The sequence below is a fragment of the Dicentrarchus labrax genome, unplaced genomic scaffold (genome assembly GCF_905237075.1).
Source record: "Dicentrarchus labrax unplaced genomic scaffold, dlabrax2021, whole genome shotgun sequence".
NCBI classification, from domain to species: domain Eukaryota; kingdom Metazoa; phylum Chordata; class Actinopteri; family Moronidae; genus Dicentrarchus; species Dicentrarchus labrax.
This window is the reverse complement of record NW_026136720.1, coordinates 21515510-21543265: the sequence shown is the minus strand read 5'-3', so window position 1 is coordinate 21543265 and position 27756 is coordinate 21515510. Positions and strand designations below refer to the sequence as shown.

The 27756-nt window shown below is 38.3% G+C and overlaps 1 protein-coding gene across 13 annotated transcripts in view; it reads right to left on the bottom strand.

The window, feature by feature from the left end:
* The window catches only part of LOC127352916 (pleckstrin homology domain-containing family A member 7), a 130440-nt gene that overhangs the window by 41773 nt on the left and 60911 nt on the right, over positions 1-27756 (bottom strand). For all 13 annotated transcript variants that reach the window (XM_051381778.1, XM_051381780.1, XM_051381781.1 and 10 more), the window contains 2 exons: positions 19395-19478; positions 603-720 (listed from right to left, as the gene is read on the bottom strand). In XM_051381778.1, the coding sequence (XP_051237738.1) occupies positions 603-720; positions 19395-19478 (202 nt within the window). The remainder of the gene's footprint in view (positions 1-602; positions 721-19394; positions 19479-27756) is intronic.

The following is a 27756-nucleotide window of genomic DNA, read 5'->3' as shown; positions in this document are numbered from 1 at the left end:
GACACAGATTGCAACCATTTTACGTTATTTGTGCGTACCACAAAAACGAGGTCAAAGGTGATAGAGCTGAATGATGGAGAAGTGGTGGACCAAAAACAAAACAACCCGAAAACTGTAGTCAGTGCTTTAAGGTCAGCCTTTGAAGAGCTTAAAACTTGATTTAAATAATCCTTTCAATCATTCTCATCACTGGGTAAAGCCATGACCCATACAGAAAGGGGCAGCTGCAGAACGAGTTTTCTAATAGAATAATACTTCAAAATGAATTTCCCTCAAAATATACTACAAAATTAGAATGAAAGTCAAGTATAGAAGGGAAATCAAATTGAAACTAAATGAAATCTAGATTTTTAAGAACAAAAATTCAGGTTATTACGCAATTTGGAAACAGCGCTTTGAAAGTAAACTAAGTCCAGTGTTGTAGTGCTATAGTGATATACTGTGTTGACACTCATTTAACAGTGAATTATCAAAAACACAGATGCAGCTTTCTACAGTAAGGTCATCCATACTGTTGTTGTCCTCAACATGCTATGACAATATTTAGATACAACCACAGCGAAGTGACACTGAACGACGCGTACAGAGACACGCAGACTAACCTTGGAGGCAGAGGTGCTGTCCACAGTGGAGGAGGTGACGGCAGTGGAGGCCTCGCTGACGGTGGTGCTGGAGAGCTGCTCACCTGCGTGTTTGGACATCATGCGAGCACCCTGCGGCCTGGGCAAGAACGCACACACACAGAAAGGGTAAACACACCTTTTTTCAAATCTGATACAGTGTTAATACACATCCCCTGTCGGCACAGTGTCCTACACTATACTTCTTTTTTTAAGGGCTGGGTGGATAGGCTTTTTATGCAGCACTACGTCCCTGGCTATTACCACTGAGGGTGTGGTGCCTTTCTGCCTTTATACCGTTTTATTGGACAGTCTGTTATGTAGAAACACAGGAAAAAATGAGAGAGAGAAAGAGAGGTCCCTTGTGGTCAATCAACTTTTTATGCGTGGCTCCAAATTTGTTACATAATCATCTGCTGCTCATCTGCATCACTGTTGTAGGAGAAATCTCAGTCCGACTCCTTACAAATGATTTCTTGGCATTAACTGCAGTGTGTGAATTACAGCTTATTATCATCACCAGGTGCATTCAACTGTAAAATCAAAGAGGGAGGGATGGATGAGGTTTAGCACATTCACCTCATCCATCCTGCGTGAAGAGGAAGAATCTGGATAGAGAATGTTTTCAGAGGTCCAAGGACATATCCTGTCTGTCTGTGTGTGTGTCTGTGTGTGTGTCTGTGTGTGTGTGTGTGTGTGTGTGTGTGTGTGTGTGTGTGTGTGTGTGTGTGTGTGTGTGTGTGTATACACAAAATCTATTTTCCTTTTGTACTCTCAGGTTAGCAGACCTATTACCTTATGTGACCACTTCCCAACAGGAAGCTGATAAATAGACTTACAAAGCAGATTCACAGCGGAAAAATAAAAGTGCACACAGCAGCAGACAGTGTTATGTAACTGTGTACTTGAAGAAGATAAATTACCACCAGTCTTTAATCCCAATGTAAACTACACAGTCACAAATACGAGACTGAAGTCGTTATGTCACTGTCAAACAAAATGCGTGTTTTTTATTTTTATTTTGACAGCTTAAAAATTGAATGTGTATTGAATGTGTTCTGTTTTATGATGGAAATTGAAAACATTTTTATGGTATTAAGCTTTTATGCCTTGAAAAGAGAGAAAGATTAAAAATGAGCAAATATCGGGAAAGCTGACATGTGTCAAGAATCTGGGAACGTTGGGTCAACAGGACATGCCATGAATCTACATTTTTAAAGATATTTGCTGTAATTACCTCAAATGATGGCAGCAATTAAGTTGATACATGTGAACAACTTTATTGCCAAGCAGCAAACACCATATCGAGGTCAATATTTTCCATTAATTTCCAATTGGCTGGTGAAACACGGCTGGAGAGTTTTGAGACTGGATTACTATGAATCCAACAATCCATATCAGATCTTCCACATGTTGTCGTTGATGGGTGAACACCTTTCAACTCCAAAATGTCAACTTTTCAGTATCTAGTAGGCTACATAACAATTGCTGATGCAGTTTAAGTGAATCCAACCATTTTTGAAAAGATTTCATAAGCAAAAAGGATTTTCTGAAAAATAAATAAAGATATATGAAATCTATTTATGAAGTACCATGAAAACAGAAGAAGAAGAAGAAGAAGAAGAAGAAGAAGAAGAAGAAGAAGAAGAAGAAGAAGAAGAAAACATGACAAGAATCTGTTTCACGTGAAACTAAACACACGTCAGTCCAGGTTTTAACTCTTCCTGTTCAAGGTTTTGATTTCACTCTCAGACGCGGAGCTAATCTTAGACTGCTTTTCAACAGGTGCTTCCCATACATACATTGATTTATTTTCACAGCTCACGGCGATGCAACAGACTTCCTCTCAAACAGATTTGCTTACCTGCTACAAAAAATATTGACAGATCTTCATGTCTGCACTCTTTTCCACTGCTTATTCAGCTTTTCTTTAAGGTCTTTGGGTTCCTTATCAATTATTATCATTAACATTACCACAGCTGCAAAAAAATAGGATTTCACTTTTTCTGATAAGTTGGTTAAAAGCACTCTCAAGAAGTTCATGTTAGAAGTTGGGTTACCAACCAAGTAACTGAGCACAGTCTCTTTTATGAGTGCAGCCACCATGAGTTCCTCCATCTACATTTCACAAGTGGTTTTATCAGAAGAGCGTCTAATGATGTGTGTGTGTCAAATCTGACAGTTTTGTTCAGACAGGCTGAAATTATCTGATACTAACTGATATAATTCACAGTTTTCACAGTTGTCATCGTTTCTTTAGCAAACAGAGTTAATGAATTCATTTTGTTTCTATCCTTAGATTCTGCATCACTGCGAGAACTGCATGGATAGATAAGACAGCAGAACAAAAACTGTTCTCTTTAGAGCTTCTTCTGCCTCGGAACATGGCAGACACCAACGTAACATTACCACAGTTAATCAGTACATCCTTCTATCAAAAAGTTACTGAAACAGAGATGGCTTAATCTCAAAAACTTGTATTTTTGCTTCAGTTATTTTATTGCTGTCTGGGACTTTCTTTTTATTTGAATTTTAAGTTTACCTTTGGTATGTCCTGCCCTTTGCTTGTTAAATTTATGCTGCAGGGACTTTAAATTGCTGTTTTTTATTTTTTATTTTCCTTTTTTATGCGTCGCCCTGGAAGACGAGCAACAATATTTGTGGAAGCTAATGAGGATCTAAAGAAAGACTAAAGAATAATGAAGAATATGCTGCAGGGATACCAGTTTACTATGAAACTAAATATGACAATGGCATTTAAATAGTATATCTGAATAACCCTAACCCTAACCCCTTTTTCTAGTGCACGTCTAAAAATAAAACTGCACACACACACAAATCCTAACAAAAACTTGGCTGCTTGCTCACTGGCTACACTCCGAGAATGTCTTTGCATGATGACAGCCCCGTTATTGCTGCTGTCTTACTGTAGTGAGACAGATGAGACGTTCCACGCTGGATGTTTTATTGTCAACGGGCTGACACCAGGCGGAGTTTGTGTGTAAATCTGTCTGATTAGTTTCAGAAGGGAAAACACTGGCAGTGTAAAGCATTCTTCCATCCAAGAATCCAACCTAATTACCGAGTATTATATTTCTCTCTGACACACGCCCTTCTATCTTTTTCAAATAAATCCACACATTTTTATTTCAAACATTTGCGTGTCTTGGAGGCTTTTCTACAACTAGAACTGCTCTTTTAAAAACAGATTATTCTCCAATTTGTCTGATTTACGAATCAAAATACTGATCTCCTTTCACTTTTTCTTACTCCATCTTTGTGTCACTTTTTATCTTGTAAGAGAAGATTCTGCTTTTCTCCTTCCAGTAATTCTCTCTTTTCTCATACAACTCCCCATCAATCTGGGTGCACTCTCATCTCAGCCCTCCATATTACAGGCTGCACTGCAACACACAGACACTGCCACCAGTTTCAGTACATTACCAACTTCTAAAGATGCATAATGTAAATCTCTCAAATGTGGTGTGGGTGGGTTGAGCGAGAGAGACATTAGCTCTGTTTTCACTCTGCTGTCAGGAGAATTTCATGCAAACGTATGAAAGGTCAGGAACTATAAAAATGTAAATTAGATGCAAAGTAAAAGTCAATAACATCTGTTCACTGGAAAGATTTAAAATAGATGTAATTTTTTAAGAACTGGTATCAGGGAAAGCCATTCTTTGATTATGAGCACATTTTTGGTGATAATTTAAGGTCTCCAAAGACGAACACACGGACAGGCACTGGGCTTTTTGTGCAATAAAACTGCATCACTCCACTGGCCAATAATAACACTATTCCTTGCTTTCTATGTATAATTCCTTTACCAAAACATATTTCTTTATGTGTGACTTTTGGGGGGCTTTTGTCATTTTATTCAGCTCTTTGATACTTTATGTGCAAAGAGGCTGTTGAAAGGTAAAAGCTACTGAGGATAAAGAGAACAACAACAGTGTTCAAGACCTTGTTGCAAGACCGAAGAAATCAGCAGAGAGAGGTAAGAGAGATGGAGCTGGAGGGCAAGATGAAGTAAAAGACAGAGCCTTTGATTTCTTCACAGAAATATTCCAAACCCAGACAAATTAGAGCATTACTTTCTCTGCATATGCTCAAATTCTGCTATCTGTCATGAAGGACAAAGCTTCTACTGGGATTCTGTTACCTGACTTTCTATATGAGTCTTACTTCACTCAAGAAAAAAAAAGAGGTCAGGAAGAGCTCTGGAGACTCAATCTTGAGCGACACAATTTGGCCTTTGAGTGTGAGCAAGCTTTCACTCAGGAAGGGTTGGAAAAGGTATGACCTCTCTTTTTCAGTGAATTAATCCATATGTAACAAAGCTCCTGGAGGTCCAAGAGAACACAACCTACTTATTTACTTCAAATGCCCAGAGAGGACAAGGTTAGCGGTGGTAATCTGTTTACTTCTCTGCAGCAAACAGAGAGGTAAACGACAGACTGAAACATCCATGGGGGGGAAAAAAGAAAATGCTGTAAGACAGAGAGCACAGATAGAGGAAGCAAAATAACATCAGATTTGTACTTAAACTTAAAGTTAAAACTTTATTTTGTTCATTATGATTATTTTTTATTTACTACTACTACGCTGTTTCTATCTACTATACGTCTACATGTCAGCCAACAGTTTTATGGAGTGTGGAGTCAGTGATTATTCTGATTAGAAATCACCAACATCTAGAATATTCAGATATGCAATAGCAGTCTGCTGTCCTGGCCACCTCAGAATCCACCACTGGCCAGTGTGAAGTAGGGCTTCAACATGTGATGAACAAAACAAATCATGCATCATAATCAGTAATTACAAACCAAACATCCAATCCAATCTTTGAGCTTCGATGCTTCCGCTGCAAAACACAGAGACAATGCAGGCAGTGAAGCAGGTTTCATTGCCTCCGAGAAAGTGTTCCACCTCTGGTTGGTGACTGACAGCTCAGACGTGAGGGAACCGCAAACAGACAAATTACAACACATTCTTACACTTGAAGTTCGTTTTAGTGATTACAAAGACTGATGTTCTACCCACCTTGTGAAAGCTTTTGTATAATATCTTCTGAGGCTCTTTCAAATTTGAAAGATGAACTATGATGATTTCATTGGGGTTATCTCCGTTTGGACTCATTGGACTTAACCCTAACTTTTAGTTTGCGTTACAAACTGGAAATGAAGAAAAGAAAAAGGTACTCCAGAGATTCACTATTACACTTCAATACAGTTGGGGGACTCGCAATAGACAGATTAATAAACAATGGTCAAAAAATTAGCACCAGAGGTTGAGATGTCCTGACTCTTAGTCAATAGTATAGATCCAGCTCCAAAAGCCTTAGATCCTACAATTTCCATAACGCAACTCATTAGCATCTTCAATTATACTGCCTTCACATCTCAGTTTGTAATACCAACTGGAGGAGTTGGGCGTGTGTTTTTTAAGCTGGACCTACATGTGCAATACTAAATCACTAGAGTACCAGTTTAATGACACTTCACTGAAGGATGACTTTTGACCAACAAAAGGAAGTGATGTAGGGATGGAACCGAATCTGGCAATCACTTCAGAGAAATCAACTCATATAACCGAACTGCACCCCCAAACCAAAGACAATCCTTTGAAGTGACTTCAAAAGCTAGAAGCTTAAAAATAAACTGTGCAAGCCTCTTGCTCATAGCACATCATTAAAAAAATACAAACATAAGACCAAATATCACAAATGACGTCTCAAACACAAACAGTGCAAACACAATATTGAGCTTCTGTGAAAATGTTCAGTGAATGCCAACATGTCACTCTCCCTCTGGCCTTGCAGAAGATACACAGCACATTGTTTTCCTCTCTCTTGGATGTGAGCGAACTACTGCATGGAAGACAAAAAAAAGAGGCAAATAATACTCACGGACCGACATTTATGAAAGGCACTTGGCTGCCCAGTGAAAGAATGACAGGGCAGGAACCCAGATCTAAAGAATATTGCATAGTAATCTCACTCAGTAATATTGGCCATGAGTCAAGAGTGAAACTACAGAATGACTCAGAGGGCATCGATTGGCTGCTGATCAGTAGGAAAGCGGTTCACCTCCTCTTGTTAGGTCTGTGGGAGGAAAAGGCAGCCATGTTGTGAACAAAGAGGCCGGCAGGAGATTTAATCACACAGGAAGAATAATTGTCGGAAGGATTCTGACATTTTACCGCAAGACTTTTCCTGTATTTTAATGATAACTCTCAGAAGAAAACAAGAAAAAGTCACTTATGACACTCCCACAACCACAGCTACACACAAAGCTACAAAATATGTCAAAAATCAACAGCGCTGAGAGCCCACACAGGCACATCTGATATTTAAATACTGCCAGGCTCGCACCATACAGCTTGAATTCCACAGACCAATATATTCAGAAATGTTACAATAAATTATCTGAGAGAAAAACACAGTTCTCCTCTCAGACAGAGTGGAGATCATTATTTCAACACTGACACATTGTTAAACCCAATTTCCCTCCAATTTTATGTCAAGACAAAACTAAAAACTTTCTTCTAAATATGTTGGTAAGAACAGCCCATGTCCCAAATACAGAGCAATATTATTTGCAATAACAGTTCCACCTACTGCATCTCCATTTTCCACTTCAAATTCAATTCAATGTTATCTTCGTCCAAGATGTTGATGGAGCTAAATTGTCTTACGCTGTAACTTTGAAGCAAAGTCTTTCATTGATAACTTTCTTTGTTTGATTCTTAATTTCTCTGTGCTGCAGTAACGTTTGGTGCCATAAAGGAAAAGTTCAACATTTTGGGTCGTATGCTTTTTTTGTTGTTTGTATGGAGTACGTACATGGAGCTTGAGTCACAACGAGTTATGTCTAGCTTAGTATAAAGACTGGAAACAAAGGAAACGGCTACCCACCACCTCTGGGGCTCAGTAAGTGGCACGCTGTGTCATACCAGTGACTTCATCAACATTCCAAAGTCCTGTTGTCACATTGATACCATTGCACCAGCACAAAGACCGTTATCAAAACCTGTTTTCACCTTCTGTAGCGATCTGTACTATTGTATAGCTGAGAACTCAATACTCAAGAACAAGGAGGAATAATAAAATATTGTTTTTCAAAAAACTGTTACAGCACATGACTTCCCCCAAAATTACAAATGGTCCTTTTCACTTTTCTATTTATGTACGAGTTAACAAAGAACACACACTCAGTGGACACTTTATTAGGTTCACCTGTATTTTACTGTAATTTAATAGTTCTGCCAATACATTCTATCTTTATGAAGTTTATAATGTTCAGTTTTTGTTGACGTGTTTAGGTGGGGTTGTAGTGGACTACATTATATTCAGAGGTGTTTCTAACTCTTTGCCCCTTCCATTTACATACATGAGGGGGACAGAATACAGTGACCTCTGTGATCACTAACTATGACCTCAGTCCAACATATAATTATATCATTTAATATAATATGATAACACCTCTATGACAGTGTCCAGTGTATGACTTTATGCATATTTAATTGGTCATTGAGTATATGTCATATAAATGAGCAATAAGAAATGCTTAGAAGTATTTTTTGTTGGTTTGTTTTTACTTTGGACAGAGCATGGCTAGCAGTTTCCCATTGTTTCTAGTTTTCACGGAAAGCTAGGATAAACATGACTCCCGCACTGTGCACAAACATGAGATTGATATTAATCTTCTCATATTAGCTAGACAGGTATCCAGCTAGTTCCAAGGGGCAGACCAAAAATTCGTCAGGATGCAACTGGACAGATCTACAACCAATCAGAGCAAGGCAACATGTGACACATGCACATGTTGGGGGAGTGCTTGGTCTGTTTTCAAGCAGGAACAAAATGGCAGCCTGCTCACAAGCTTTCTCAAATTAAAGCTAAACAGTAAACTACAATGTCTTACTGAAAACACAACAGGCGAGAAACAGACAATGAAGCAACATAATCTTGATTCATATTTAGTCAGCTTGACCTAGTTTTAAAGTTGAATGAGAATAGACCTTTGTGTGACTTTGAAAATCTGGACTGGGGATGCTGCCCTGTCAATCAGCATTTAAAAACCTGCCCCATATTCAATAAATGGTTGTTATCAGCCGGACCAGATCCAGGACGAGTGGAATTCAGTTTGAATGGAAGGATGACCATATACCTGAGCAAATGAAACATTAGGAGCTCTGCAGATTCATCTGGTTCCAGGCTACAATTTTTGCAAAAATGATGAACTATTTATTTAATGTTTAGTGACATTTGGAAATAAGCCTATTTATCAACTGTTGTGCCCACTGTAAGGTTATCATAAAAGCAAGCAGCTAAATTAATCAAGTTTAAATCTACTGAATGTTTTGAATACTCAAAATGGGAAAGCATAAGAGACACTCTTTGCCCAAACACACATTCCATCTACAGCTGTATCCCCCTGTTTCAATACCACACCGCTGCTATGGCAACAGTCAACTAAAGCATTGCCATGCTGCATGCTGGGCGAAGCACCATGTGTGCATTGCTGGTGTAGCTTCCCTTGAATCACTAGATGGGCAGAGAGAGAGAAAACATATGTAAACAACAAGGTGGAGAACATGAAGAGGGACAGAGGAAAATAACACATACCAAGTGATAGCCAATTCTATTTATGTCCATTTATAGAGGGAAAAGTTTCACCAAGTATGCATGCTTCAGCAAAACCAAGCCTCTTTTTGACCTGACCATGACAATTCTAGTTAACAAGCCGACCAAAAAAAAAGTTTTATTCCCAAGATATATGCAATTTAAATCAGTTCAAAAGTTCAACCACTAAATGGGAGGCAAAAAATTACCATGGATATATTATACAGTATTAAAATGAATGATTAAAATAGAATTTTGCTCTAAAATTGGTTTTGAAACCTAGACTAGAGCATAGCAAACAGGAGATGAGAGATTTCTATCATGCTGTGCAACAAAGTTGAGCAGGAAATTAAAAAGCCTAGGCAAATTTCTTTATTAGCATTATTAATAAAACACATAACACAGCAAATATAAACCAGGTAAACAGGAAAACATAACCTTTAAATTCCACTAGTTTGCACCGTATATATTTCCAGCTTTTTCACAACCCTAGAGCTGATGACAAGAAGAAAGACAGATTGACGTGGTACAAATAGACTTAGACACACTTCAGACAAATACTGAGACCCAGACAGCAGCAGCCAAGGAAGTTATTCCATCTCTTCTGCTGCCAAAATAAGAGCTGATAAGGAACTCATAGGAGCTGTAAAGTCCTGACACTTTAGCCCCTTTAATCCGTGATAACCCCTGGTGAGGAGGCCCACTGACGCCGGCGTCCATACACACCACATCCTACTGCTAATAATGCTCTCAGATGGAGTTTCAACTCTGCTTTGATGGCCTGTGAGCTGATGCCTCGATCAAAGTTGTCATTGACATCAAAAAAAAGGAAAAAGGAAGCCTGGCTGATGCAGCCAGAACTTGAGTTGGAGGTGACAGATATATACCAGAGTATGAGCTCAAGTGAGCTCCACAACTTGTGTGCCAGCATGTGGTGTGGACAGGGTTGCAGTAATCTAAAGGTTAGCTCTGCTCCAGCTGAGAGGCTTAGTGGCCAACAGTAAAAGGTTTGAATGTGCGTGTAAGTATGTGAATGTGCAGCAGGGTGATGCTGAAAAAGACCAGCTCAGCTGAGCAAAACCTCCATCCTTGGATGAATATAAAAGTTCACAAAAGAGCTTTGGACTCAGTGAAAACCTTGAGTGCTTCATGTAGGCTCATAGAAGCCTTAAATAGCAACACAGTAGATATTTTGATAATGCCTGGGGCAGCAGCTGAAAGAGGTCGCTTCTCTTGTATTGTTTGCAGTGGTAGAGTGGTAATTGGATAATTAGGGTTCACAGCTAACAGAAGGTGGCGTCCTACATACCTTTATGGTAATTACATGATCTTTGTTTTGAACGTTACATTGTAATTAGATGAGAGGAACATCATGAGTATTTGCATACAAACATGTAACCCATAATACTAACATTATCATTCTACCATTATGATGAGAATGATATGAGCAAGGATGACTACTGCATCAGAAAAGAAAAAAGGTTTTTTATGGTAAAGGGTAATGCATTGTATTAAACTAAAATCCAATAACAATAAAACATACAAGGTTATTGGATTTAATGATTATTGTGATTAAAAGAACTAACTTCTAGAAATCCTGCTGCTAAGAAACATTTCAATAATTACTCTATGTGGGAAACCAATCAAGAAAAACAGCTTTATTTACGAAGATGTTCTCAATTCAAATGTATCATAAAAAGAAAAGAAATAACCTTATTCGCTTCCTTTTAGAGTTCTGTGTGTTAACTATGGAGCTACAGCTTAGCTTTAGCCTTGTGGGGAAGCTGGTGCACTGTTGTAATGAAGCTCAGCCAGAAAATATAAGTGAAAATTCAGATCCCACCTGGTACAGTTTCCTTGCGCTACCTATCTTCATAATGAGTACTTCTCCCTGTTATTTTGGTAGTTAATATTGACTTTTAACTCAGCAGTGCGTGAGCGTCGTTATTGCTCGCGGGAGTGACCCTAACTATTGAACACCTATGTTCAGTTCACCGTTCACCAAACACATGAGCATGATCAGAGTGTGTTCATGCACAACACCAATAATGACTTTTTTTGTATAGCACTTATTAAAACAAGGTTACCAAGTGCTTCACAAAATACATGAGAATAAAACAAACCATGTTGGGCCTTAAAAGTTATTTTGAAAAATCTTAAAATTAATCTAACAATCATCCTGCAAATATGCAGCTTTTATTAAGCTCATCTGTTTTGTTCTGTAAACAAACCCAAATATACAAATATTTACAGTAATCTAACTATTTCTTGAACAGATTATCCATCTACCCAGCACTTTCCTGGCAACTTCATGGTGACACTACAGAATGTCAATGTGCCAACTGTTTTTAACCAAGAAATTGTTACAGCATGTACTACCCATCTAGCTACCCATAAAAGCACAAACTGTTGCTTTTGCATTTCTGTTTGTGGACAAAACAAATGAGATACTTGTTAATGGGTGAGCTTTAGAGATTTTTGTAGGCATATCTTCAAACTTTGGAGAGAGCTTCCATTCTTTATGCTAAGCTAAGCTAATAGCCTTCTGGTTCCAGCTCTGTATTTGACACAGAGGCATGAAAGTTGTATTGATGTATTTTAACTTTAATGAAAGCCAATAAATGAATATTGCAAAATGTTGAAAACGATTCCTAAATAAGCATTTAGTTATTGGAGGCATTGCCACCCATACACATGACAATAAGTACCTTTTAAGTCACTTTCACCTATAAAAAAAATGGATTTATACACCAATTTGGACATTCTGTATCCTGTACCCACTCTGCAAGTGTACTTTAAGTTCATTTGAGGTTTACAGTGTATGTAAAATCAAGCTTTTAAAAACAACATTACATAATGTTTTTTGGTCCAAGTATATGAATCAAAGATAACCTAACCATGGGAAATAAGCCTAAGATTCTGTTTAAAAATAAAACCAAGATAACTTTATAAAAGACCCATGTACTGTTGTGATGTTAGCCCAAAATCAGGAATTTTTGAAAATGTATCCCAAGACTGCCTGTTCAACATCTTCATTAAACATCTTTGAATGCATATGAACAAAAGAATAACAGGACCCAATTAAAGATAGAACAAGCAACGTATTTTCAGCCACTGGTATGATAAAAAATGATTTATGAGTGGCTTTGCAAATGACCGGGGCATTAGTTAACCATCTTTATTTTCTTCTGGCACATTTTTCATGATGCTTCTTCAGTCAATATTCACATGTACGTCGAACTGCTCTTCCGAAGCCATAATATATTACCCTTGAGGATGTTTTTTTACAGTGAGAATCAAGTTGGTACTTAGATGCTGCTGATGGTACTCAGCTGTGCCTTGCATAATCACAGCAAAAGAACGTCCTCGAGTATATCACCGCAATATTACACTGGCACAAAATAATACAGGTATTCTGCATCTAAGTGCACATCTTCTATAAACCACTCATTCCTTCTCTCCTGTGCACAATTCACCATATATTTTCATAACCACACAAATATACACACCAATGACTGTGTGCTATGTGTGTGTCTTGCACTGACACATTATCATAGTGACTTGGACAGGCCTGCTTCACGCCTACGCAGCTGCTAATAAGACAGATCCATCAGAACATAGCAAGGAAAAATGTAACCTGGTCGCTCGTCTAAAATAGAGAGATGGACTAAAACAAGAGAGGGAAAGGGAGAGAGAGAGAGAGAGAGAGAGGAAGAAAACCAAAGGAAAGCAAGAGAGGGGGATGATAGAGTGATGCAGAGAGAAAGTGCAGAAGTAGAAGTAAAAACAATGAGAAACAGAAAAGGAAGCTCAGTGGCCAACTACTGTAGAATACAGGTGGATATAAAAGACATCCGACACACGACACAAGGAGGTGTGTATCTGTGGACAGTGCCAGACATGGGAGGCTGAGAGAAATGCACTTCCCACACACAGAGGAAAGAAAAATCTTCACTGAGAGACTTTCATAGCTAAAAATAAGAAAAAACGTATCATAGCATTGCCTCTCTGGCAGCCAGATACATTAGAATCTGCCACAAAATTACAAATGATGAGCATCCATCAAAAACCTTTCTAGAATTGTATTTGCGAACAGTTCATTTTATTTATAATTCACTGTTTAATCAGTTCAGTCTAAAGTCTAAAACTGCATCTGAGTCATTTTTCTCTGCAATGACAAGTTCACAGTATTTTGAGACTCCGTGCACCGTGCACATCAAAATGAAAAGGACATTACATTTAATAGAACTTAAAATTATACAAAAAGAAAGACAGCAAGTTGCAGGTGTAAAGAAAGAAAAAAGATAAAAGAGCAAAAATGGACAGAATATTAAATAAAAGAAAAAGAAAAAAGAACAAGCAGAATTCTGAGAAAAGAGCTGCGATAGAAAATATGAAGAACGGGGAAGGCAGAGAAAGCAAAATGGCAGAAAAAGTGATTGGGCTGGACGGTTGGAAATAGAACAGGAAATGGAAAACAATGAGATGATGACAGAAACAGAAAAATGAAAAGAGAAAAAAGGTTTCTAGAAATGGAGTCTGTGCAGTGGAACTTCATTACATTTTAATGTGTTTCTTCACTAGATTCGCAGCTACAAAAGCTCTATTAATTGTTCTTCACTGAATTAGTAACGTCTGTGCAGGAAAAATATTAATTGGTGACTTTAAAATGCCCATAAGTGTGAATGTGAGGTTGTCTGTCTCTATGAGACTCCTGAGATTGACTGGCAACCCAGAGTGTACCCTTTTGACATTGGACATTCTCGCCCAATGTCCACAGGAAACGGTTCCAGCCCCCCGCCATCCTCTAATGGATTAGCGTCTAATGGATGGATGGAAAATGACAACACGACAGGGTCATGTATCTATTAAAACAACATGAAAAACATTTGATAATAATTAAGATCCAGAAAGAAAACCAATATCATAACTTCCAAAAGGGAACCTATAGTAGCTAAAAAATATATATAAATTATAAATATATACAATTATTCGCCAAGTGCTAAAGGATCCTGAGGTCTGAGTGGGGGTAATTTTAGTCCAAAAGATTTCATTGCTTTTCTTCACAGTGGAAACTCTTTCATAAGAGTCCTTGAAGGATCTCTTCAAGAGATGCTGTTCTGAATAAAAGTCTTATAAAACTCAAAAAATTGTCTTGGAGCGCCATTGTAGCTAAAGGGTTACACCACATGGCTGCAGTTCGGTTCCAGCTAGTGATCTCTATTGCATGCCATACTCACCAAAAAATAAAACAGGCTTAACTACTGCACTTATGCTCGCTGAACTCTAGTATTTGTGTTCAATATAGTAATGAAAGCAACAACAATAACTTTTCATAATTCAAATAGTGAAGTCATAACTTAATAAATGTGAATGATCAAGACTAATTCCTGAGGATTACTCAACACCTCCACTCTACCGAGTGACAAGAATTTGGAATTTAGTCAAATTACCAATATCACTGCAGGGCAGTTTTAAATATCTGTTAGCTGAGGCTCTGGGACTGAAGGTATCAGGCCTTAAATTCAAAGCCAAGAGGTTGACAGCACTGATCCAGGTCTCTTAGCTCAATGTGAAGGCCTCAGCTTCACAGTCTCCCACTTATGGAGCTGTGGGGTCTCAAATCTATACAGGAGGTGAAGTTGAAGGAGAGTCACATGAAAACCCCCTCTGGCTCTCTTGAAATAAGAGCTATTTTGTCATTGTATATACGTGTACAAATCTTCATGGTCCTGCACACCCGTACAGAAGCTTTTAGACTAAATACAAAGTAGTCCCATGGCCATGGTCTACATGAATCCACACAGGTCAAATCAGTCAAAACAAATCAAAACAATTGTGTTAAGCTTTATTTATTCAGGAAGTTTCACTGACATCAATATCTATTATACCTGAGAGCAAATTACATACACACAAGATCACAGCAAGACAAGGCATTCACACAAAACAATCATCACACACACATTAAACAGACACTAGAACAATTATTGTTATTATCCAGAAACTAAACTTACTTAGAGGAATAAGGAATAACCTTTATTATTTGAGGTTGTTTAGTAATTCATTCCAGTAGTAGGGTAGGGTGGATAGTTCTGGTACTGTGGTAAATGGCATCCAATGGTTTATAGTTAGCAGCATGAGCATATGCCCTTTTATTGAGATGGTACACACCTTTTTATTGCTGTTATTTTAGTATCATAGAAACACTTTGATGGCCTTCTGACCCCAAATGTTCAATAGCACCATGACTGCTGCAAAGGAATGAATTCAACTTTATTTTTTGGAAGTTTTATGCTCTCAACAAATTGTAGTCTGCAAGCTGACATTCAAATTCAACTTCACCTCCCCAAGGGTATACTGTATGCAGGTAGATTTAAATAGCTGAAAGAAATGGAAGAAGGGCTGGAACATAGAGAGCTGCAGTCTGTTTCTAGACAGTGGACTACAGCAGTAAAACAAATATCTGAAAACATGGGAACACTGTCGAACACATATCTGCATTTTCTCTTATTCCACCCAAACTGGTTTACAGAAATAGAAGAAGATGTGGAGTTATTTTTCTTATAAGGCGACACACGGAGGACAAAGTCTGAACAAATCAAAGCCCCTGTGCAAAAACTCTTAAAATCCTCTCCAAGTGAAGCAGCACATTGAGTTTTTAAAATTTATTTCTTTTTTATTGTTTTCAGATTGTAGTAGAGACGGACTTTTCTATATTTAAGCTACACTACACTAAGCTGTTTTACAAAAAAATCACCTGTCTTTTTGACCTACATCACAATTTGGGGCAGCAAAAGAAAAGTGTCTCGTCTTGTGTAACTGAGACCTTAGACAGTCTCTCTATTGTGGTGAAAGTTGGGTATCAGGTTTAGTCACTGGCAGGAAATCTTTGCACAAACAAAGCCCTTAGAGAGCAATACAAACTGTCTCTTAAACAGCCGTGAGTAAGCACTCTGACTTGTTTATTCCAGAGAGACCTGCACTTGCAAGGTCTCTTAAACTGATAAAGCATCATGGGCTGGCAAATGAAGGTAAACATCAGTGCAGTGTGCTGAAAGCCATTAACTTATGTCATATTGTGATATTCTTGTGTAAACATTACCTCTCACAGAGTTCTGCACTCCAGGTTTTCTGACAACTCAGTACTGGAACCGACCAGTTACCCACAATTATCTACCAGTCAAATCTGGACCCGCCCCGAACTGTTAATATGTCTCTCACAACCGGACCAAAAAATAAATTAAAATTAGAATTAACCATTGTTTATTTGGCAGAATCAATCAACTATGTTGCTATACTCACTACTGTGCCGTGTCCACATGGCCAGATTAGGCGATGTCAATGAATTCCTGCACCAGTTCACTGAATCCTTCACCACACACACACTTTCAAATAAACTGATGTCCCTGTGCACTAATTCTACTGCTGTCCTTGTCTTGGCATTTTGTGTTCTTGGAAAAGTATCTGTCAATTGGTGCAACACCTGTGCTCCTGCTGCAGAAGTCTGTGTTGTTCCCTCATCGACATTGTGCTAAGCTTACAGCTTAAAATAGCCTACTGCACATTTCATTTTCATTTTTGATTTCTACAGAAAAAGCAACATATTTGCTGCATGATTTACCTGTTACACAACTTTTTTTGCGGGTTACCTCACCCGGTGTTACCTATCCATGCCCATATGTATATTTGCAACATTAAAATTACAACCAGATCAAAATTATAATTATAGTATCATGACTAATATTTTTGCTCTTTTGAGTTTCTCAACTTCATTCAGGGACACAGAATGAACCCTACAGTAGCACTGTCAACACAAAAACACCCCCCAGTTTAAGATTAAAGAACATTTTGGGGAAATATGTTCCCCAAATCTTTGCTTCTTGAGATATAGAAGAATGGATCAACACCACTCGCATATATGTTCATTAAATATGATGCTACAGCCAGCATCCAATAAGCTTAGCTTAGCATAAAGGCTAATGAATCTGACTACCAGCATCAAAACTAGGATCTTACAGGGAGTAGTGTGCAGAGCCATGTCTTAGTCAGGAGTAATGAATTTCTGGAGTGTGGATATCACAACAAGGTCTTTTTTTAAATTTGGACAGAGCCAGGCTGCCTCCTGTTTCGCTAAGTGAAAAAGAAAAACGGATGCAACAGAAAGTACATTTAGCTGCACTTTCCAACTCTAATTACCTCTAGGACTGCCTTCTTTCATTTACGTAATATTACAAAAATTAGACACATCAGTTCAAATCACTGACAAAAACTCACCTTTTTAAAACTGCTTTTAATGTTTAGCTAAGTCTGATGTGTTTTTAATGTTTTACTATTTGATGTTGTTTGGCTGCTTTTATGTTTATTCTATTTTTTATTTTATTTTTTTATGTAAAGTGTCTTTGAGTATTTAGAAAAGCGCTTATAAATAAAATGTATTATTATTATTATTATTACATCCTGTCACAGACGGATGCAGAAAAACTAATCCATGCATTTGTTACTTCTAGGCTGGATAACTGCAACTCTTTATTATCAGGTTGCCCCAATAAGTCCATTAAAACGCTCCAATTAATTCAAAACGCTGCAGCACGAGTACTGACAGGAACTAGAAAAAGAGATCACATCTCTCCTGTACTAGCTTCTCTGCACTGGCTCCCTGTAAAATTTAGAATAGAATTTAAAATCCTCCTCCTCACCTACAAAGCTCTTCATGGTCAGGCCCCTTCATATCTTAAAGAGCTCATAGTACCCTATTACCCCACTAGAACACTACGTTCTCTGAATGCAGGGGTACTTGTGGTTCCTATAGTCTCTAAAAGTAGAACAGGAGCCAGAGCCTTCAGTTACCAAGCTCCTCTCCTGTGGAACCAGCTTCCTGTTTTGGTTCGGGAGGCAGACAGCCTCTCCACATTTAAGAGTAGGCTTAAGACATTCCTCTTTGATAAAGCTTATAGTTAGGGCTGGATCAGGTGAGTCCTGAACCATCCCTTAGTTATGCTGCTATAGGCCTAGACTATCGGGGGATTCCCCGGAGTTCTTGTGCTTTCTCGTCTCGCAGGTTCTCATGGATCCTGGTGGAGCCTCCTGCCATGGTCCTGCCTGACTGCCATTGCTAATATCACTGATATTATTGTTATTATTATTACTACAGTTACTATTATTACTACTGTCACTGCTCATTGTCCCCCATCGTCGTCGTCGTCATCTTCTTCATGTTCATCATCATCAGTCACTATTATTAGTGTGGTTGTTGCTACTGTTTCTCTCCCTCTCTCCCTCTCTCTCTCCTCTCTCTCCCTCTCTCTCTCTCTCTCGTCGAGGCAGACGACCACCCACCTACAGCCGAAGGGTCTGTCCTAGGTTTCTGCCTCTTAACAGGCAGTTTTTCCTTGCCCCCGTCGCCAAGTGCTTGTTCATGGTGGTACTGTTAGGTCTCTGTAAATGTTATAAGGAGTTTGGTCTAGACCTGCTTTATTTGAAAAGTGTCCTGAGATAACTTCTGTTATGAATTGGTGCTATACAAATAAATTAATGGTCCAAACAGGAAGAGAGAGAAACATTTTACTGACACCTGCTATAGCATCACTTTACTCCAGCAGCACTGCATGTTCTTGACAAATCCACCAACATTTTCCTCCTTTCACTTCCAACTTTATTTAAAAGACAGCCTTGGGGAAATGAGAGGCCCACATCTTCCCCTTTAACAATGCTGAACTTATCTTGAAACCTCCTATCCTATCTACCCATTCAGTAAAGAAGTATAACCTGCTAAACCTCAGGAAAATATTCAAATGCTAACTTTGAGTTATGGGTAAAATGTTTTCAAAGTCACTGTCAAATAGGTGAGGCAACTATAAATGACACTATAACAAACCACAAAACAGTCACCAATACAAGAGCATAAAAGGGCGTTTTCTTAAAATGCCTTTCAGTACCATTTCATCACGTTAAAGAGAGTGATAAAATAAACAGCTCACAGCTTGGACTTCAACCCACAGATGAGAACAGAAAAACATCTCAATAGAGCTGGAGAAAGTCCATAGGGCTCAAATTATCTGACATCAAATAAATTTTTATTTTTCAACAACTAAGATTTTTATTACGTGTATGGATGGAGCTGCAGAGAAGTAACAAACTCAAAAACTCACTGTTCGTGCAGGATAAAATCCACGTTCTCTGGAGAAAGCTGTCCGGTCACAGGATGGTGAAACGTTGTGGTCCTCTGGTTATGACTGAAGTGATAGAAGGAGGAGAGAGAGGAGACAAAATTAGCAACCTCGGTTGCACTGTAAATACTGTGAGGGCATTACCCTGGATTTTAAGCCCCACTGTGTTCACAAGTACAGCGGACACGAGCCGATCATTCCCCAGGGGAGTAGCAGGCTTAGGAGCTCTATCCAACCTCTCCACCCTGATGGGCCTTCATGCCTGACTTTCCCAGCCCTGTGTAGAATGTGAGGTGTGGCTGCAGGACACCCACCCCACCCAGTCACCCCACCCAACCCGTCCTGTACAGTCTGTGTGGACCAAAATGTTGGGCTCAGCACAAAACACAGGACAGTGCAGGCCTGGGCCTCCATCAGTTATAGACTCAGTCGAGCAGAGTGTAAAAGCATTTGACAGGGTAAACAACACGGGGTGGCATAGAGGGTCACTGTGAGTGTGAGTGTGTGTGTGTGTGTGGTGTGTGTGTGTGTTGGGGGGGTTTAAGAGAACTGTTCTCAAATTCAACAGGAGCAGAGAGTTGACAGTGACAGTGCTGTTGTACGTTTATACTGAAGTTTCAGCAACTTTGAAGTCAATGAACAAAAAGATTATTGGAACAACCAGTCCCCAGTCCCCCCACCCAGCCCTACAAAACAGCACATAAGTAAAACAAAAAATACAAAATGAAACTTTTTCACAATAAATTTTCTGCATAGAGCAAATATATAAATTATTATTTATGTTTTTTAAACCCTAATCATAGCTAGTTTATGAATATAAAAGTGCTTCTTTTGACATGTTGATCAACCGAAAATGTTTAATCATCTTTTATTATACAAAATGCCAAACATCAGCTGTTTTCCATCATTGTAAATTACACATCTATCTTTTGGAATGTTGTTTGAACAAAACAAACAATCTGAAGGTGTAATCTCACTATTTTAACAAGGAATAGATTAATCTGAAAAATAACCAAATTTTTGGTCCTATAATATCATGTGAATGAGCTTTGCTTTCCAAAATGTGCCAATTCAATAAATACATACCCTTTAGATTTTAGAGACACCGTCAAGAATTTCATATGCAGGGACAAGAAGGCCTCATGAACATAAGAACTGCTGCACGCAGTTTGCAACAAAGTCACTAGTGCCGCAAAACAACAGACTCCAGTAGAGCCTCTTAGCAGTCTCCAACAGAAGCACAACATTGATGAGAAACACTGTGCACACTCAGCAAGTAAACCCCATGTGTATAAAGGTTCAGAAACCTTTCCCATCTCTAACAACAATCAATACGTAGTAACACTGTTTTCCATTCACTAGCAGCTCACATTACTCATGCTGTACAGATTCCTGCTTGATGTAGCACAAGATCAAATCCCGCAGGACTCGAAGGTTTCCCATGAGACCCGGTGACATGGCAGCAGCAAGCTCCATAACAGAGACTTACAATGCCATTATTATCTCACAGCATGACACTTAAACACAAACATATGCATCTACATCTGTAGGCACTTTCTTTACAGCTCACACTGATGTCTGTTACAGTATCACTCTGCTCTAAGCTGCGGCACTTCTACAGTCAGTTGAGCCACTTCTACTGCTACTATTACAATTACTTGTGTAAAAGTGACACTAACAACGGACAGCATGTTTGTTATTTACTAAAGCAATATTTTGCCATTATCTTTCATGGGCTTTTTTGTCCATGATCAGATTTGGATTTTGGGTTTTAGTAAGTGACAGTGAAGCCCAGAAGAAGCTGACATGGGTGTAATTGGCTGACATGTTAGTCAATCAAATACCCAGGTATGCCCCTCTTGAGGTCCCATTAACTGTTAATTATCTTTAACCAATATGCATTTTAAAAAGAACTATTAGAACATAAAAAACCGAGACCCCAAATGACTTTTTGTGGGTTTTAACATGTTTTCTTGCAGCCCGCATCTAGAGGCCACAAGAGGACCTGCAGATCAACACCGGTTTCCAAATCCAGTCATGATGGTTTTCTGCATGGATATTAATATCAATATCAGAATCTTCATTGACTAGTCATTGAGAGAACCAATCAGAAAAACAGCAAAAATGTGTGAGAAAACAATATGTAAACCAAGACAACTTGAAATATGTCTTAATATCCACCTAAGTGATTTTGCAGTGGCTGTACTGGTTGTGTTCATTTTTGTTTCTGCTCTGGTTTGGAGGGAGCTTGGAATTTCATTTATTACTACTGGCTGCATAATGTTAACATTCTCAACTGCTGCAGGCTATGTGTTGGGTTGTCAAATACAAAGCAAAAAAGGACATCCAGAGCATAATGCAAAGAATTTATAGTCTTCATAAGCCCTGACGAATCACCTACGGTGGCCCACAGGGAACTGTATTTACATTTACACATGAATGTTTGACAGCTGGCCGTAAAAAATCTCTACAGAGTGAAATGCAAAAAAGGGTGTTGAGGAGCATGAAGAGCCTTTGCTCCCAATCCACAATGGAGGAGAGCAGCACAGTACTGGGGATGGCATTAGTCATGATGCCAGTCTTACAGGACAAAAACACACAGTGCTCTAAATAGTGGCATCCCTCAGGGGGATACGCTCACTGTTTCAACATAACAAGGAGCCTTGCAGCCCAGTCTCGGGGCGCTCTAAGAATGAATAATTGTCTGAATAAGATGGAATTATAATCGATCAGTGGTAGCATGAAAAAGGAAACAGACTGTCCTGTCTCTTCCAGAACTTATGACTGAGACATGCAAATGCAACACAGACACTAAATGGCAGCCGCAGTGTGTTAGCGCTGTTTTACTGATAAACAGCTACTTAGGTCAGTGCAGGTGATTGTCATACATGTTGTATTATGGTTACAGATCTGGAGGAAGTCGCTAACCACTGAAGCAAGAACACAGTTACTATGGTAACAAGAAAATGTCCCAACATATTTTATTTTTACCATTGTAACTTTTTTGTCACTCAAAAAATGTATGAATTTTGGGCTATCAAAATCTAAATAACCTAAAATAAAATAATATATTTTAAAAGTTATGAATATGTATGGACGAGGTATTTGGTGGATCATGTAAATGGACTACATTAAAACATTTGAATAACATTGGCAGGAAAATGTAACTTAAATGGAGACTTAAATTACATTAATAGGAAATTATACTAACAGGATTAATACACCATTAACATCCTTATTACATTAACGGTTTATTATGTTAATGTGAATCCACTCCACTGAAAGCAGTGCTATTCAGCGTGGCACTTCTTTTATGCTGCTCCAGAAGACAGGAAGTGTGAATCCATGCTCACACACCTTTGTCTTAATAAATATTAAACCAAACGCTGTAACATAAGATAATAAATCAACACATGACACACACGTTAAAAAATTATGTTCATTATGTCATGATGACAGCTGTAAGACCATCTGTCATTCACACAAATGTGTAAGAAGTAATAGGTATATGCAGAATTTTTAGAGACCTTATGAAATTAAATGCAATATGCTAAACCTATTAACTCTAATCTCTTTGCCAGACTATTAAATGGTAAAGAGGTATTTATGGCTGCTGAGGACACAGTTACCTCAAATCCTCCCAGTGAGCCTAGCAGTGAATTTGGATATTGATCGTGCACATTCAAACAAAGGCTTGTTTATTTCTGAGCTGATATGTGAAGCACTTCTCCTGGGACACTGATAAATCCATGTCTGATTGCTCACAGAATATGAATGGGAACAGCATGTCAGTGTCCTTAGAGGTTGTTTATCAGCAGCTGTGATTTCATTCTGCACCATGGTTCAAAATAGTACAAGATATAATAGACATCATAGTGTCATTTCAGAAGAGCTGCAGCAACAATGACCTGCGCTGTTAAGGAAGAAACGTTGAAAGTAACACTAAAAGCTTTATATAGCACCCTTTTGACAATGCCCTTTAAAACTGGTAATTAAAGATGATGTACCTTAAATCTCTGGGTCCATTTGGTGTTTGGTGTATTTTGTGTTTTTTTTTCCTCTCTGCTTGCTGTGTCCAATGCAGCTTCAGTAGAGTTGGATAACATTTTGTCACTTGCTTTGATTGAAATCGCAAGGGGCTTGTACCTTGAGTGACCATTTTGCACAATTTTAATCAGGAAGCAATCCAGACACATGACATGTATGAAAAAGTGGCCTTTACCACGCTATCACTAATGTTTTTGCTAGCTTCATACATATGTAAGACTGCTGGTTCATTGGTGACTAACTGAAGTAGAACTAGATGAGGCAGGTAAAGGGAAAACGAGAAAACCCACAAAGTTAAAGCGGCAGTGATCCACATTCTGCTATGAACAATGGTCAAATTAACTTAGGTATCTAATTTTTTATCTTAGTTTTAAATGTTTTTTTAGGTACATGAGAATTATTGCTGCTTGTAGCACTACAGTAGGCAACACGTAGCTGTCCACCAACAGCTGATAGTAGGAAGGGTTGTGTTTCACCAGGCTGGTCGTGGAGTTTTGAATCGTGAACAATTTTGAAATCAGGTTTCAGTAAGCCAAATATATATCTGCCAACCTGTTGATTTTCCCTTTTATGCATAAACTTCAAAACTCATAAACACTGGCTCATATAAAGCTGCCAGAAAACAGAAGATATCTTTTATGCCACGAGATTCTGTATTAAGGTGTGTGGTTTTGTGGGTCTGAGTGCTTGGAGGGCTAATATGGTATGTTATCTAATTTCACAGGGTGAAAGCTATGATCAGAGGTAGACACGAAGTGTGTATGAACTCAGTGTGCACAAACAAAAATTTACAAAGACATTGAAAATGTTGTCCATGTGGGGCAGATAAGAATATAAGTGCTTGAAGGCTTTGAATTCAAAGCTTCTGCTCAGGCAATGTGTTCTTCCTGTTTTATATCTCACATTATTTTACTGTAGCTCACTAGGAGGTAAGTGCACCTGAAACACAGCATCGGCTAAAAGCATACAGTGCCGCTGTAAAAATGTATTCCACTCATCTAACCGTTTCTGGTGTCCCAAAAAACTTTAATCTTCAAGGACAACTGAGGCACTACTCTACCTTCCCCTGCTCTCTCTCCAGCAATGAGAGACTTACATAACTACCATATTGTTAAAAGAGCTACCTCTCAAAAAAGCCCAAAGCACACTGATTAAAATAGCCCACTTGATGCTGATACTATGCATGTAGTTCTCCATGTACGGTGCGGTGTTTACCTGCAGCGTGGCACTGTCAACTCCAGAATATAGATGTGTCTAGTCAGTGGACGTGCTGCAACAATTAGTTGATCAATGGATTTGTTGTTTACTATTAAATTAATCACCAACTATTTTAATAATCGATTCATTATTTTTAGTAATTTTCTAAGAAAAAATGTCTGAATTCTTAGAGTTCAGAGATCAGTTGCAGGCAGCACTAATGATATTGTTTGAAAATGAATGTATACTAGAGCTGGTGCAAAACTTATCAACTCTAGTATTAATAGATTTATACACAAGCAGCCATGCAAGAATTTGATAGATAACTAGATAATAAGCATAGCACTTGACAGTTCGATACCCTGTGCTACTGTCATATAGTAGCACAGTCATATAGTATACTGACATTTCACTCAGTATAGTGTATATACTTCCATTTATAGTCTTATATTTTATGATATTTTTTGTACTCTCTTTTGCATTACTTTGCCCTATTGCTGCTGTGTCAATCTGAATTTTTCCTAAGGGGGATCAATAAAGGAATATCTTATCTTATCAAAAAAGCATTGAGGTTTAATGTATAAGGCTGGGTGCCTCATACGTTAAAAGTTAGCTGATATTATCAAGCCCCACTGGCTGCATGCTTACTAAACTACTGTAGTAAGTCCAATTTTAATATAATGACAAAGAAACTTTGAAATATTGGTAGCCAAACAATTATTTGGTTTTAAAATATGCTAATTAGTTACTGCCTAAAAACATACACACAAAGACATGTAGGACCACGCATAATCTTTTTCAGGATCTACAACTGCTAAGGTAGGTGATGGCATACATTGGTTCATGGAAGGCTAAAACAGCTATGATCATGTGCTACGTACCAGCTAAAAACAACACGTAACCTAAATGTGATTTACATGCAAGCAGTTAAGACAGAACAAGATTTTCAGTCCATGTAAGGAAGCAGCAGTAATTTGAGAATTTAAAAGTTCTGCCAGTTTTAACCTGCATGTGTACTAACCGTCTGACTGACAATCATTTCCTCAGGCAGTCAGCAACATACCAATCCAATAAATTAATCACACTGTCTGAGTCCTCGCTCTCTCCCTTAATGTCAGTTTGAAATCTCAGATCCAATGACAAACTTGCAGCTCCATCTGCTTCAGCAGGGTTTCTCAGATGCAACCAACAGAAGACTGATTGCACCAATCAGCTGAGCTCAGACATACTGGATAGTACATAGATTTTTTTCTGATTCTGGAACCTCCTTGAGCACAGAACCCAGCAGGGAGCATGTACCTCTATCAAAATCATCAAATCCATCACAGTTTCTCATCTGTGCATCTGACATGTAGACGGAAAAGTCAAAAAGTATTTTCAGTTTGTTACTGATACAAGAACTTGTGTTCCCTTGAAACAGAATCCAGACAAAACGGCTCATCACTTTGCTGTCTGAGAAAAGCAAAAGCACCAATGACATCTCTCCCTTTTACACCAGCATCCAGTCTTAGACATTAATTTGGGGTTTTGTGACATGAGACTGAAATCTAAAAGAAGATTTCCAACTATTGCTTTCATGCCATGTAATTTTTGACCCAAAAACAAACAAGCTGTTTAGACAAAATGGCTAATTATTCTGTCATGAGAAAAAGCAAAGCTCCAAGGACCACTCTGCCTTTCATGCCAATTGAAGTACTTTAATTGCGTGATTTTTTTTGGTGTTCTATTAATCTCCATTTATCAGAAAAGCTCCCCTGCCGCCGAATCAGGCTTTGTTTCTTACTCAAAGGCAGGCACGACATTAGGGAATTAAACAAGGCAATCTTGACCACTGAACTGCTGTCAGCTGGTATGCTCTTTGCCTCTACATTTGACTTTTTTGCCCCCGTCCATATCCACATGACATTTATGAAGGACGGGTGGTAAACCTCCGGGGTTACGTAAACACAATGCTGTCCATGACAGCACTCACACAACACATCCCACCTCTCATGCAAACACACATGATCACACATACCACACATGATCTCTCTGGCATACAGAGCACACGCTGCACCTGCTGCATCATATGACTTGGGTGTCAACCCTGTTTCTCAAGGAACTCCAGCTACTTTACTCCTGTTTGTCCTTGTAGCTAAGTTACAGGATAACCAAATAGAGCTGCTAAATTGATCAATTCATTACTCGGCTGAATGAAAATGAGTAACCAATTACTAATTTTGTAATGTCTTTTTATTTATTGATAGTATTTTTTGTATTATTTTTAGAGTTATTTAGAAAAAAATCACATGGGATAGTTTATGGTTTGCAGCAGATAGGGGCTCTATAATCTCTTGTTTATGGATCTCATGTTTTTCTTATTTGCAATCAATATCAGTGAATTGGTTGTGTTGTGTTTTCACAGTTTCACAATTGCTTCTAGCAACCTTTATTGGAAGAGTGTTGGACACTGGCTGCACAGCAGTGCACCTGCACACATAGTGAGGACTTAAGATTTGTTTCAGTGTATACACAGAGTATACACAAAATATACAAAAAATGTCATATAAAATGTACACCATAATGAAAGAAACACAAACATACTAAAAAGGAGCAGGAAGACAAAAAATACCTACCACAAATTAACATTAACGTCGATATACAGTACATGATTTGCTTTAACTACAAAACACTAGCACACAACAAATACACACATTAGCAATCTGTTATATATATTAGCAAATTCTATAATAATCTGCTAAATAAATATTACTCTTTTTAAGTTCAAAGCGGTCAAAAATCTGTCACATTTTATGAAACGTTTTTTGACACAATCAGGATGTTGCTACTTGCAAATGTGTACTTAGATTTATTTTGAAGAACATGCTAGATGAAAGCCAGTGAAAGCTCTTGATGAAAACAAACATGTATTAGTGCAAGGTAAAATAACTCTAAAAGAGGTTAACATCATGTTTATGCTATAAAGCAATCCAGCCGAATACAGAGATATATATATATATATATATATATATAAAAAGGGCTGATTGATGCTAGCTTCAGTTATTATCTAATGACTCTGCCAGGGCTAAAGTTAATGTGGTAATGATATACTGAAGTTAAT